The sequence below is a fragment of the Poecilia mexicana genome, unplaced genomic scaffold, assembly GCF_051168715.1.
Source record: "Poecilia mexicana isolate PSO_F unplaced genomic scaffold, ASM5116871v1 scaffold_4, whole genome shotgun sequence".
NCBI lineage: Eukaryota > Metazoa > Chordata > Actinopteri > Cyprinodontiformes > Poeciliidae > Poecilia > Poecilia mexicana.
Genome location: NW_028263373.1, coordinates 11,089,286 through 11,102,792, shown reverse-complemented (window position 1 = coordinate 11,102,792; position 13,507 = coordinate 11,089,286). Strand labels below are relative to the sequence as shown.

Sequence of the window (13,507 nt, the reverse complement as noted above, 5' to 3'; positions counted from 1 at the left end):
TGTTGTATTGTGTGTAGGGGTTTTATTGCTCTGCACTGTTGTGATTACATCTTTTGTTGTAGGTATTTGGGTTGTAGTTGTTGCTCCAGTTGTTGTTGCTGCTCCAGTTGTTGTTGCTGCTCCAGTTGTTGTTGTTGCTGCTTCAGTTGTTGTTGTTGCTCCAGTTGTTGTTGTTGCTGCTTCAGTTGTTGTTGTTGCTGCTTCAGTTGTTGTTGTTGCTGCTCCAGTTGTTGTTGCTGCTTCAGTTGTTGTTGTTGCTCCAGTTGTTGTTGTTGCTGCTTCAGTTGTTGTTGTTGCTGCTTCAGTTGTTGTTGCTGCTTCAGTTGTTGTTGCTGCTTCAGTTGTTGTTGTTGCTCCAGTTGTTGTTGTTGCTGCTTCAGTTGTTGTTGTTGCTGCTCCAGTTGTTGTTGGTGCTTCAGTTGTTGTCTCTGGTTCTGGAGTGCTTGTGGGTCTGAGTACTGTTACATTCACACGTTCCCAGTACTTTGAGTAGGTTTGACTGAAAGTAGCCCTGTAGGATGCAACTTGAGGTAATAACTGACTTTTGATGTTGATACTGTAAATTGTACATTTGTTTAAAAGTTACCTGAAGATGATGTCTTGCTCTTCTCCGTCTGCGGTCCAGTTTACTTTGACTAAACTTTTGGCCAGATTGAGTGTATTACTCACAGCTGAGTTCTGACAAGAGCAACAAACATTAAAGAGAAAACATCGTCTGAAACTCATTCCCTTCAGTATGACAGAGAATATGCGAAAGATGGAAGAGGTTATTAGGTGCAATCACTACTTGCTGAGCTTACCTGTGAACCACATGTCAGCAGTCTCGACTGGCCAGAGTCAAGAATGATAAATTTCCCAAGTGGGGGACCGTCACCATTTAAACTCAGGCTACGAGCTTCCAGCATGAACCCCATAAATCTGGCATTGTTCTTGCTCTCGAGGGAAACTGTGAATTAAGATTTATTAATTAAGTATCTCTAAAGAAAGATGTTGAATATGTATGTGGTTTCACAATGCCTTGCAAAAGTATTCATACTCCTTAAAATTGTGCACATTTAGTCAAATAAAAATGACAACCTCCCATTTGTATGAGTGAGAATTTATATCATAGACAGTGATGGCATAGTCACTTTGAAAAAGTAACTTTAATCGGATGACTGATTACTCCTTGAAAAAGTAACTTAGATTGCTGATTACTTGATTTGGAAAGTAAGTTGTTTTAGCAGTGATTCTTGAGAATAGGGACAAAATGGGTTTTAATTTTCCCATATTTTTTTTTTATTATTTCTCAACCTTATGTATGCAAATATGACAAATAATGTTTAGAAAATATGAAGATGCTAAGGTACAGGCTCCCAGTTGCGAATTTTTTTTTTAAAAATTACATTTTTAATCGACCTGACCCAAAACTTTGTCATCACCATCTGACAAAAATAAATCTAAAATGATTTTTAAAATACCCCATTAGTGATATTTTTACTCAATTTACAGACAAATGCTTCTCAAGAAATAAAATAAATATTATTTAAAACAAAAAACAAGAAAAAGTCCATCTGATGGAGTTGACAGTGCATGACGGAGTTGACACAGAACTGAAGGTGGTGACAAACTAGTGAGTAAAATGAAAAACTTGGTACATGTGAAGTAATGCAATTCATGTAAAATACATTAAAATGAATTAGTTGCACAATTAAGTGAGATTTGACAACAATTTCACTGAAAGAGTCAGAAAAACTCTGACGGAGTTGACATCTGACGGAGTTGACGAAATGCCAAACTACCTCAATTTATATGATGTTATTCTGAAGGAGGTCATATTGTAGCTCGTCAGGTCCATGAAATCTTTACATTATACCAAAATTAAGCTTTTATTTCACAAAATTTCATCAAAGTTTTGTAAATTGTCAGTTATGGAGTTGACACATCATGGTTGTGACAAACAACTTAGGAATAAAACAGAAGAAAAAACTAAAGAATAACTTAAGCTAACCGGAGCTAACTAGCCCTCCTAGCAAAGGAAGAGAAAAGACTACGTCATGGGGTCCTCAGAAGTTCTGGTGCCCCCCAATAATGCCTGATTTTTTTACATTCTTTTCATTTCTGACGGTGTTGACAAAAACTAAGGACAAATTTCAACGGAGTTGGAAAATATCTAAAAATTATTTTTAATTCAATTTATCGATACTTTTATAATTATTTATATGTCTACTTATACTTAATTGTCATAATATATAATTTTAGTATTTATTTAATTGTTTTAAACTATAAGAATGTGTTGAGTTCTGCTCCTGGACAAGGGCTTTTACAGGCATCATCCACCGACTACAATGTTTAAAATAAAAAAATATTCAGCAAAAAAAAGAAAAATATACATTGTTGTGCTCACATGACCCAGGTTAGTTTAGTTAGATATTTGAAAAAAATATATCTTGTGTATATTTTATTCAAATTTCATGCTTTATCCATAGGACCTGTTTTGTCCCTATTCTCAAGAATCACTGTTAGTTACTCAGCAGCTGCTAACAACAAAGCTCCGCTACCTGTGAAAATGACATTGATCTTTGCCAATACTTAACTGCAAGTTATTTTATAATGGCAACGTCAACAATGTGTCTCCACTTATATGGTGGAGACGCATTGGGGAGATTGTTTAATGCTTACAACAGTACAAAACAAAAACAAAAAAAAAACTTTAGTAATTTGTGTGTTCCAGTATCGTCTGGAAAACTGTAAATAGGGTTTTAGGCCCCTCCTCAGCGTCCAGGTTCTGCGTTACGGCCCCTGCGTTTGGAGTCGGAGGACAGCGCACAGCGCTCCTCCTGCGGCTCCACAACTTAGATTTCCCGCTGCACAGATTTGTGACACTTATCTTAATATCAGTAATTATAATGGCGTTTAGTTGCACAACTATACGCACTCGTTCATTCGTGGCCATTTTCCACCTTTTTTGCGTTGTTCATATTAGTCTCGATGTTTGCAATTTTCTGGAGCGCAACGCGAAGCTCGACTCATTCACAGGTAATATATTAACTTGACGTTAACAAAAACTAAAAATAGTTCCTGTTTTTCCAGCAACAAAATGCATATCTCCTCCCTCCCTCCATTGTTTACATTTCTGTCGCTGCTCACACTTTCGCGTAGAAACCGCGGCTGCTCCTCAAGATGCGTAGAGGAAATAAAATTCAATTACAAAGAAAATAGTAACGCACAGCAACGCAAAGTGATTTCGATAAGTAACTAGTCTGACTGGATTTGAAATAGCGACGCGTTAGATTACTCGAGTCGTTACTGAAAAAAGTGGTCCGACGTCAATCTGAAGTAGATCACGCACGAATGTGTTGTGGAAGAAAAACTGTTGTTTTCAAGATGCAATTGGAAATCTGGAAAGTGCGATGTGCATTTACATCTATTATCTATTGCCCTCTCTTTAAAACTTTAAATGCGGTCCAGTGCAACCAACCAATTTCTGGAGGGACACAAAGAGTCCACATAAATGCCATGTAATGTCATTATACATCCAACTGTTTTGAGATTTGAGATTTCTGCACGTAGAAGTGCACAACTGGTAGAGACACATCTTCCAAGGTTTAAATTATTGTGCTTTGATATAATTGTGTTTAATATAATTGTACACCACAATTGTATGCATTTTATTTTTAGAAAAGCAAATAAATAAAACACTGTATTGTTCTTCTTCAACTTCACAATTCTGTACCACCTGGTGTTGGTTAAGGAAATCAGTTAAAATCCCAATTAAATGCCTTGAAGTTTGTGGTTGGAAATTCATGTAAGGTGAAGGCAAAACGTTCAATACTTTTAACATACAGTACGAGTGAGATAAGTCAAGTTTAACACTATACTATAGCACATTTCATCAGTTCAAAGTGCTTTACATGATAAAAAAAATATATGATAGCAAGCCTGTCATATGTTTGTATATAAAGCAAAGGTTTCTTAAACATGGCTTCAGAACACATGAAGCTATTTTGTTTACCTGTGATTGGGTCTCCAGCGTTCCTGCCGAGCTGGTAACTAACCATGAAGGGGGGTTCAGATGTCTGAGGAAGACTCTCTGCCCCACCACGACCATGATGAGGTCTCATTGACCCACACACCTGTGGGAAGTTGCCACTTGAATACCCATGCAGCTTGGAGATGAAGGTAAGGCCAATAAAAATCATTGACCACATCTAGAAAATGTAAAGTTGTTCAAATATAACACACTTCTAATTATTCACAGATTTCCCAAATAACATTGATTCACAGAGAACTGTAATCTATTACTTTTAAGGTGATCCTGATGTTTATGAGTACAAATTAATGTTTTAGATTGAAAAGGAGGCAAAGATTTAAAAAGAATCGTCTCTCTCGTTCCAATGAAATAACATTGTAATCATCTCAATAAGATAATAAGTATCTTATTAATATCTAAAATATTCATGTACATTTTTCAACTTCAATGAGATGAAAAAAAGTCATACCATTTTTAGTAAAAGTTGAAGAAACTTAAAGGATGTCTTAGAAAAAAACAAATCCTTCTTCCACGGCAGTCAAGTGTCCTGTGTGTGCTGTGCAACAACACACTGGTTAAGGAAGTCTAAAACAAACCACTGAACCCGCCCTCAGCAACAGTAACATAACATAAATAACATATTAACTATATTATATTGATAAGTTAAGTCAGTTTGAGATATCAAACTGACAAAAAAATAAGTTTTGTTCCTCATTTGGTTTGATCTATTAGGGGAATTCTTTTATGGTTCTTTTATGGATACAAAGTACATTTCCTGTTGGTGTGTGTGCCAAATAAACAACTTAGGAATGTATCATTGATGTCAGTCTGAGTTTAAAAGACAAAACCCAACAAATGAAAGTTCGGTCACTTTGTTAGGAATTTATGATTCGCTATTATCATGTTTTAAAGATGCTTGACGTAAAAGAAAAGCAAATAAAAATGAATCACAATCTTTTGTGTACCTTCCCAACAAACCTCCTCTACAGATTTCCTCTTCCATTGAAATCCTTGTAAATATATAAACCACTGAAATGATTTCACAGGTAACATTAACTCTGAGCATTGTCAGTTTATTGCTTTGATGAAATGCTTGGATGCAGTGCTTTTATTCACCAGAAGATGGCACCCAGGGCACAAAAACGCTGCTGCAAATTGAATAAGTGATTTTTTAAAATGTGATCACCAAACAGCCTATTAACTTCCATTCAGTTCAGTTTATTTACAAAGCAGCAATTTGCAACAACTGTTGCCTGAAGCCATTTTTAAGGTTTATATTTGTATCTAAAGTAAACATACATAAAGAAATACCTGGTCAATTGAATCCAATAATATCAAATGGAAATTTGCTGACTTTTTTACATAACAATGCAGTTTGGTTCATTTTACATGTTAAAAATAAAAATTAGTTCTTTAATCTTAGTCTGTGAATATTTTGGGTCTTAACTGTATTTGTGTTAAATAGTGACAGCATTTGAAGAATATTGGGGTCTTAGATAAGACAATCTAACACGTTGTTTAAATGTTTTGAAAGTATATTTGTCTGCATAGCACATAACATGACCAACAGAGTCAAGTAAGTAGACATGTGAAAAAGAAAGTGTATTTGTAAAGTTTTGAACTTAGTTAATTACTTGCAAATACTGCTGTGGTTTCACTGGATGTTCTGGTTGCTGTTTATCAAACTGTGGTGACATGTGGGGTTAGTATTCATTAGCATTTTATCTTCTGCATATACTGGTTTGTAAAGTAACTTTTTAGCTACACAGACAGACTCATTCTATCATTTCCGTATTAGCATGTTCAAATTGATATCTTTTGCGGAATCTGAATTGGTGTGTTAGGCTCAACGTTTGTTACATCCTGCTGAGCATGTCTGGATATTAATCTCTCAAGAGACACCACATGTGTGCATTCTGGTTTTCCATTTGCTCAATGTTCAGCATAAATTTGTTTTTAGCTTGTATTCTGCAGTTTTGTATATTGTCACATTGCATGATGTTATGCTAACATATTGAGCCCTCTAAAGATTTTAGTGACATTTTTGCGAATATCATTAGTGAATGACAACTAAGGCCAACACAAATAACCATAACTAAAAATTTAATTAAACTAACATGTAATTTACAAAAAGCATTACATCAGCTTGAAACATGCAGGCAAAAAACAGCAAAATTCTGAATTTATATCAGATTGGACCAAAATAAACACTATGATCTGCACCAACCCCTGCATTTTAAAATGTAGTGTAATTCGGATATAAAAGTGTGCAATTTTTTAAAATAACAACTCGCAATTATCACACTTATATTTGTTTCGGTGTAATTTTATAATACTAATAATAATAATGTACTTTTAGTTAAATTACAACGAACATATATTAACACACCCAACTTGCAGTTAGCTCTTTCAGAAAGGCACCAAACTAAAGGGAAACTAGTGACATGTGGGATTATTATGTGAATCAATGGGTTGCTGGTTCAAATCCCTGCTCCATCTTTCCCAGTCATGACCTTTGGAAAGACACTTCACCCATCTGTTGATGGTCAGAGGGCACAGTGGTGCTGGTGTTTGTCAGTGTGCAGCTGTGGCTACAATCCTGTAGCTTTCCACCATCAGTGTGTATGTAAGTCCACTGTAAAACATTTGAGGTGCATTTAGTTACTTCTACTCTTTAAGTCAAATAAATTTAGATTTTTAACGTAAATGTGTGAGTTTGAGAAAGATAAACTTACAGTAAGTAGTAAGTTACAGTAAGTAAGTTACAGTAGTTGTGTAAACTTTTTATTAAATTTTGTCATACCTCCAAGAGTTGAATAAACTAGAGATTTTAGGCTAGCACTTAAAAAAAAGTGAAAGAAGACAAGAGTGGGAATTAATTCCCAATGTGCTTAGCGGCATGTTTTTGCATCCTGTGTGGCACAGTCAGAGAGATGGGAGTGTGTTACATTCACCTGCCTCTTGTGTGTTATTAAGGCAAATGTTCATTTTGATAAGATTATATGATTCTCAGTTTAGCTGTCCTGTTCACACTAAATGTTTTTGATCAGAATTGATTGTCAGATCATAAATTTTGTTCATGCAATTTGAAACAAGATTTTATGAAATTATTCTAAAGTAAAATAAGTAGTTATTTTAAACTCAATAATGTGAGTGAAAATAATACAGAAGTGTGTGGTCTATGCCCATTGTGAAATAATTATATGGTTTAAATTGTAGCATTAAGCTAAGCCTCATAATTCAAGATTAATTGGCTAATAATTGTATTTATTCATACCTGTTGTTTGAGAAATCCTTGAATCTCCCATGGCAACCATTCGGCTGTGTAAAATGTTTGGGGAGGGGGGACAAAGCAACACCTTGGAGGATGAAGCTCCTCCTTACATCTGAATTTTAAGTTTCTGCGATTCTGCCTAATAGAGCACCCCTCCCAATGAGTTCCCAACTGAACTCCGCCAGACTAGCCAGCAGCAATTAGCAAACACCTAATTGGAGGATCTGCACTTCTGCCGAGCTCATTATACAAGCTACTTCTCAGCGCAACGCTGGTGAAAACATTGTTAAAGTAAAGAGCACAGTTACATTGTTAAAGTAAAGAGCACAGTTACATTGTTAAAGTAAAGAGCACAGTTGTGGTCTTTACTTTAAGTAAAAGCACTTTAAGTAAAAGCACAATACTTTACATAAAAGCACAGCGCCTGTCGTTTGGCGACAACAGGTGCTTAAATTCCGTAACAAAAGTATGTTTTTATCTTTTTTTTAATCTTTTTCTTTTTTTTTTCAAAATCTCTTTCTCTTTCTTACTGTTTATTCAATGTCACATGCTGTTCTTATTTTTTTTTCTTTAATTATGTAAAGCACCTTGAAATGCCTTGCTGCTGAAATGTGCTATACAAATAAAATTTGATTGATTGATTGATTGATTGTGATGACTTCCTGAAGGCAGAGTGAAAGAGCAAGAGTTTCTTAAAGAGACAGAGGCTGTATTTAAAGACGTTAAATTAAAAAGTCCAATTTTGTACATATACACTTATACAGCACTTTTATTACAACTGAACGTAACATGACATGGTTATTTAATTGTGCTATAAAATGGCACGATGTGGCTGGAAAACACATAATACTGCACCACTAATAAAAAAGAAAGACATATTAAAATCAGAGCCATGTCTATAATCAGTAGAGAACTCAAAACAACTTGACCCCCTAATGCAATCTGAACATTTTAGGGTTCATCTCTAACATAATATGTTAGAGACATAATATGTTAGAGATGACAGACAAAATACAGGAAAAAAAACCTCATAGGACACATTTGGCAGCGTAACATGCCATTGTTTGATTTTTTTCCCCTTGAGGGCTGACTTCCCATTTAGCCGTCATATCCAACATCAGATATTACTACTGGATGAGGGAAGGTCCATGAGTGCTTTATGGAAGAACTTTACCAAACATTTTTGTAATGATTTTTATTTTTTTTTGCACATGCTTTTTTCATGTGTTCAGTGCTAGCATTTCTTCAATCCTAAGTCCTTACAGATACATGGATTTATTTGAATGTATGTATTGATCTAACTTGAGTCCTTCATATGTGTGGATTACTTGGGCTGTTACCAATATCTGGACTCAAATTCATGTCAATTAAATTATTAAAAATGTATTTGCTTAATAAAAAGATGATGTGTTTAACACACATATATATTTTACACAGTGTATATTTTATTCTGCACGCTAAACCTCTGCTGTTAATCTTTTTTCTCTTTTGACTCATTTAACTATTTTTAAGAAAATATATACAAAGCATATGTTTTAAAAAAATCTGGAAACACATTCAAAACAGAAATATAACAACATCCATTTAAACATGCATGCAAACGTAACAGGGAAAAGTCACACTGCTAAATTAAAAACAGAAAAATCGAAGCGCTTGTAAAATTTGCAGGAGTGAGTATAGGACAGAAAAAACATTACGGAGGTTGAGAAGGGTTTTGCACTCCAACCTCTTCTTCATTATCTGGATTTTGTCTCCTGCACATTTTAAGCAATAATGACATCAAGTTGCTTCTGAACTTTTTATCTATAATTGCGTAAACCACAGGCTTCAAACAGCAGCAGGAGAAAGCAAGGTGCTGACTCACATGAAATGCGAGCTCTAAGTTCGCTTTTGACAGCTGATCCAAATCGTGTGCAAAAGCTCTCGAAATATTTACGACATTATAAGGTATCCATCCGATGAAAAACACAGCTGCAGTAGAGAAAACTGAGATAACTGCATCGTTTATTGTGTTGGACTTTGTTCTTTTGATCGTTATCAACATGTGAATAAAGCAGAAGGCAATCACTGTAAATGCAGTAAAGAAAAGAAAATTCTGCAAGGCAATTTTCACTTGAATATTGTAGTATTGATTGTTGTGTGTACCAATGGGGTAGGTGTGGAATCTTGCTGGTGCAATACTGATCATCCACATGGAGAGAGACAGAAAACCCAAAGAACTCTTGTTGAACAGATGGACGTCAGTCAGATATTTGCAGACGCCGGACATGGTGGTAAAGAAAAAGATGTTGCTGTAAAACCCAATGAAAAGAACAAAAGTCAGTAACTTGTAGACAATATCTGGAAACACCAATCCCCGGACGAGGTCGGTGACCCAGAAGGAGAGACCAATGGTGAAGACGAGGTCAGAGATGGCCAAGTTTAAGATGAGGATGTTGGCCAGAGATTTCAGGTTTTCGTACAAAGCCAAGATCACAAGGACGAGGATATTTCCAATCAGACTCAGAGAGATGACGATAGAATAGAGCACTGTCGAGAAATTGGCTCCAAACTGGACCTCACTCTTTTCACAGACATTGCTACCACAGTCGTAGTTGAATTTTAACGAGGAATCCATAGTTGGTGAAGTGGAACCTGCAACAGAATATTTAATTCTGTATTTATTAGTTTAGCACAACCCTCCCTTTCAGCAACATTATGGCATCAATAAAAACAAACTAATTTACCAAGCTGAGAAAGAGCAATTTGACACAAACCTTTCACAGATTTCATCGTTATAGTAACAGTCGCATCCGTAAATAAAGCTGGAAAAGTTCTTTGTTGCTGTTTAAGTGATTTTGTTTTTTAAAGAGACAGCTCTAGTATTTACATTTAGAGCCAAATTACAGCTCCTGTTTTATAGCCACTGCTTTTTGATAAGTTCAAAAACAACTTACCTTCCTTCTGATGGGACTGAAACTGATATGACACTCTGACTTTACGCTTTCTGTTTATCAGCGCATTTTTTTCTGGTGTAGTATATCTTTAGATCGTTTCAGTAAACTCTCATATCATATGGGTATAATTAGCTCTTTACTAAAACAGGAAACCTCTATTTCCTGTTTTAACAAGTTATGCACAACACCTTCTTTTCCATTTGTGAAGTTTCATTAGTTTGACAGAACTGATTTTCACCAGGCATCCATGTTTGGGTCTACCAATTCATCTTGTAAAACAACACAGAGAAAAGCAGGTGACCTCGCTGTTTTGGACATTTTTAAATGTCTTCATCTTGCTAATACTAATTCATTCAAATCTCACCTTCAGCTTACTATTTACTGCTCTATTAGCAGGATCAACTCGAAAACATGTTTCCATTAATATTCAAGTGTGTTGATGCAACGCTTTGAGCCAGCAGAAGATGGCGTAGTTTAAACATAAAAGAGATGTGCAGTTTTTTTGTTTGCAGCATACAGAGGGAATTTTTTGCTGAGTTATAAAATCATATGAAAATTTACTTTACATGAACAATGTAAAATAATTCAACCTGTTTAATATGTCATATAAAAGAACAACTTTTATTCCATTGAAAAAGTGAACAGTGACTTTACAAATATAAATTACAATGTAAAATTAAGTCAAATACAAAACAATTAAACTGCTGCATAAGCAGCTCATACAGAAATGAACTTACTTTTCAAATTATTTGTAAAAAAAAAAAGAAAAAAAAGGATAATTTACAGGCTGTACAATAGAAAATTGCAGTCTTTCCCAGTCTTTGGACAAACTTACTAAAAAGGCTGAGTACAATATTGATTGAAATTTAATAAGAGCATCATTACCATTAAACCAGTCTGATTTTTTTTCACTCAGTTACTGATGTCCTTTGGAGTCACGTCATCTACTGATGTCCGTCCAAAATCACAGCAGCTGTCTGTCAAAATATTTTAGAGCATGCCTCGCTTTCCTCTGCTCACAAGCTTTATGGAGATGATTTTTCCATTAGAAATCGGATGTTGACCACAGTGACAGAAAAAACAATGTCTGCTTTGAAGATAATGATATCACTGTGAGTGATTAATCAGCAAACTGACCTAAGCTTAACTCCAAAGGGAATTAACAAAATATTGTCAGAAGGAAGATGACAGGAAGCAGACCAAATCATGCAAACAAACAGATTTCCGTCAAAGCAACCTTTGCTTTTTTGCACACCTCAGCAGTACTGCAGATTGATTGCATCCAGGTCAACCCTTTAAGTCCACATTGAGTTCGCCTTGAGAATGCACAGAATCAAGTGCCCTAGTCTTAACAGAAAAATCAGCCTCTCAGGAACTCCGGAGCCATTTTTTCTCCCCAGTCTGCCCCTGCATCTAGTAGATTGATCCACGCGAGACAAGATTCTGCATTCTGACTTCCTGATTGTCAACTGGACTCAGACAGCTGACCATTTGATGCAGCAGTGACTTTGAATGGTTTCTGAATTTCCCGCCAACAAATGCATAGAAGATAAGGTTCAAGCAGCAGCGAGAGAACGTAACAAGTTGACAAAATTATCCTTCACCTTGATTTAAGCTTTTACATTTGACATTTTTATTTTAGAATGAGAATCAGTGGAACAAGCGCAATATTTTGATAAGCCTGCAGATTTAATTGCTTGGTTGAGTAATGCAATACACTCATATTTGTTATCAGTTCCTGTTTTCTCTCTTTTTACATTATAGACTGTTCTGTAAAGGATCTGATTGATTAAAGACAACACTTCAAATCTATTCAAGACCTGCAGTATATCAAATAAAGGAATAAGACCCCCATATTGTCTTCACTCCAACACATGAATGTAATTAGTCATGAAAGACTTCAGACAGATGAACAGTTTGTTTCAAAATATCAAATATGGAACACTTTCTCTTAACATTACAGACCATGTATCTTAAAAAAACAATCTACCCATCTATATATAATAAACATGGAAACATAAAAAAATAAAATATAGTAAAGGATGAAAGTAAAGGATGAAGATATTTGCATCTAGTAGATTGATCCACGTGATACAAGATTCTGCATTCTTGTTTCTTGATCATCAACTGGACTCGGGCGGCTGAACATTCGAAGCAGCAGTGACTTTAAATGATTCCTGAACTTCACACCAACAAATGCATAGAAGACCGGGTTCAAGCAGCAATGAGAGAAAGCAATCAGTCGACAAATGTAAAAGGCATAATCAAGCTGGATACTTGGATTACATTCATAAAGTAACTGAAGTTCACTGTGATGTAAAATTCTCAAAAAGATCACCATGTTGTAAGGCACCCAGCCTACGAAAAAGACGGCCACGATGCAAAAAACTAATTTTACTGTTCTGGTTTTTGTGCGGGACTTTGTTTTGGTAATTCTCTTTAAAATCTGAATGTAACAGAAACCAATCACTGCAAATGCAACCAAGAAGAAAACATTCTGCTGGGACATACCAATGATTTTCCATTGCGGGTCTTTAAATTCACAGCCCAAAGAGTGTGTACCATTGTGGTGGACTGAGACGAGGGCAGTTTGTAGCAGGGATGGCATGGCTGCTCCAATGCTAATCATCCACGTGAGGACAGACAGAAAAAACCCAGTCCCAAGTTTTAGAAAACTCGTGTCAGAGAGCGGGTGGACCACAACCAAATACCTGTAGATGGTCATGATGGTCAGAAAGAGGACGCTACTGTAAAACCCAGTGAAAAAGACAAAATGCACAATCTTGCAGGCAGTCTCTGAAAACACCCATCCCCAGACGTCATAGATGGCCCAGAAGGGGAGACCGATAGTGAAGACCAGGTCAGAGATGGCAAGGTTGGCAATGAAGATGTTGGTCAGGGATTTCATGTTTTCATACAAAGCCAAGATGACAAGGACAAGGATGTTTCCTGTGAGACTCAGAGTGACGACGATAGAAAAGAAAATTGGAATGGCGATGGATCCAAATTTAACCACTTCACTTTTGTCACAGACTTCATCATCATAGTCCTGGTCGTATTCAAAAGTAGAGTTAAAGGATTCCATAGCTAGTTTGGTCGCACCTGCAAAGCAAAATTAATATCGAATTTATTGATATAGTAAAATCTCTTTTAATACCTACGAGGTATTTACTTTGGAGAGCAGAATAACTTACCTTGTTCCTCATGAGATACTGGATGTAACACTGAATGTTCAGAAGTAGGTAATAAATAGTAAAACAGCTGCACTTCCCCTTCCAGTTGGCT

At 35.8% G+C, this 13,507-nt stretch overlaps 3 protein-coding genes across 3 annotated transcripts; all 3 read right to left on the bottom strand.

Annotated features, from left to right (window-relative positions):
• Positions 1-515: 515 nt before the first annotated feature.
• LOC148159937 (ferric reductase 1-like) lies at positions 516-4,190 on the bottom strand. The gene is made up of 3 exons (XM_088004952.1): positions 3,995-4,190; positions 801-946; positions 516-678 (listed from the first exon to the last, which is right to left on the bottom strand). Exons 1-3 carry the CDS (start codon positions 4,188-4,190, stop codon positions 583-585), a joined length of 438 nt encoding a protein of 145 aa, XP_087861078.1. The 3' UTR covers positions 516-582.
• A 3,010-nt stretch (positions 4,191-7,200) lies between these two features.
• LOC106916806 (chemokine XC receptor 1-like) lies at positions 7,201-9,952 on the bottom strand. Its single transcript, XM_014985354.2, has one exon. It carries the CDS (start codon positions 9,901-9,903, stop codon positions 8,980-8,982), a length of 924 nt encoding a protein of 307 aa, XP_014840840.2. The 5' UTR covers positions 9,904-9,952; the 3' UTR covers positions 7,201-8,979.
• An 863-nt stretch (positions 9,953-10,815) lies between these two features.
• xcr1a.1 (chemokine (C motif) receptor 1a, duplicate 1) lies at positions 10,816-13,479 on the bottom strand. Its single transcript, XM_014985330.2, has 2 exons — positions 13,417-13,479; positions 10,816-13,324 (listed from the first exon to the last, which is right to left on the bottom strand). The coding sequence occupies exon 2, from the start codon at positions 13,305-13,307 to the stop codon at positions 12,294-12,296; it is 1,014 nt and encodes a 337-aa protein (XP_014840816.2). The 5' UTR covers positions 13,308-13,324; positions 13,417-13,479; the 3' UTR covers positions 10,816-12,293.
• Positions 13,480-13,507: the final 28 nt, after the last annotated feature.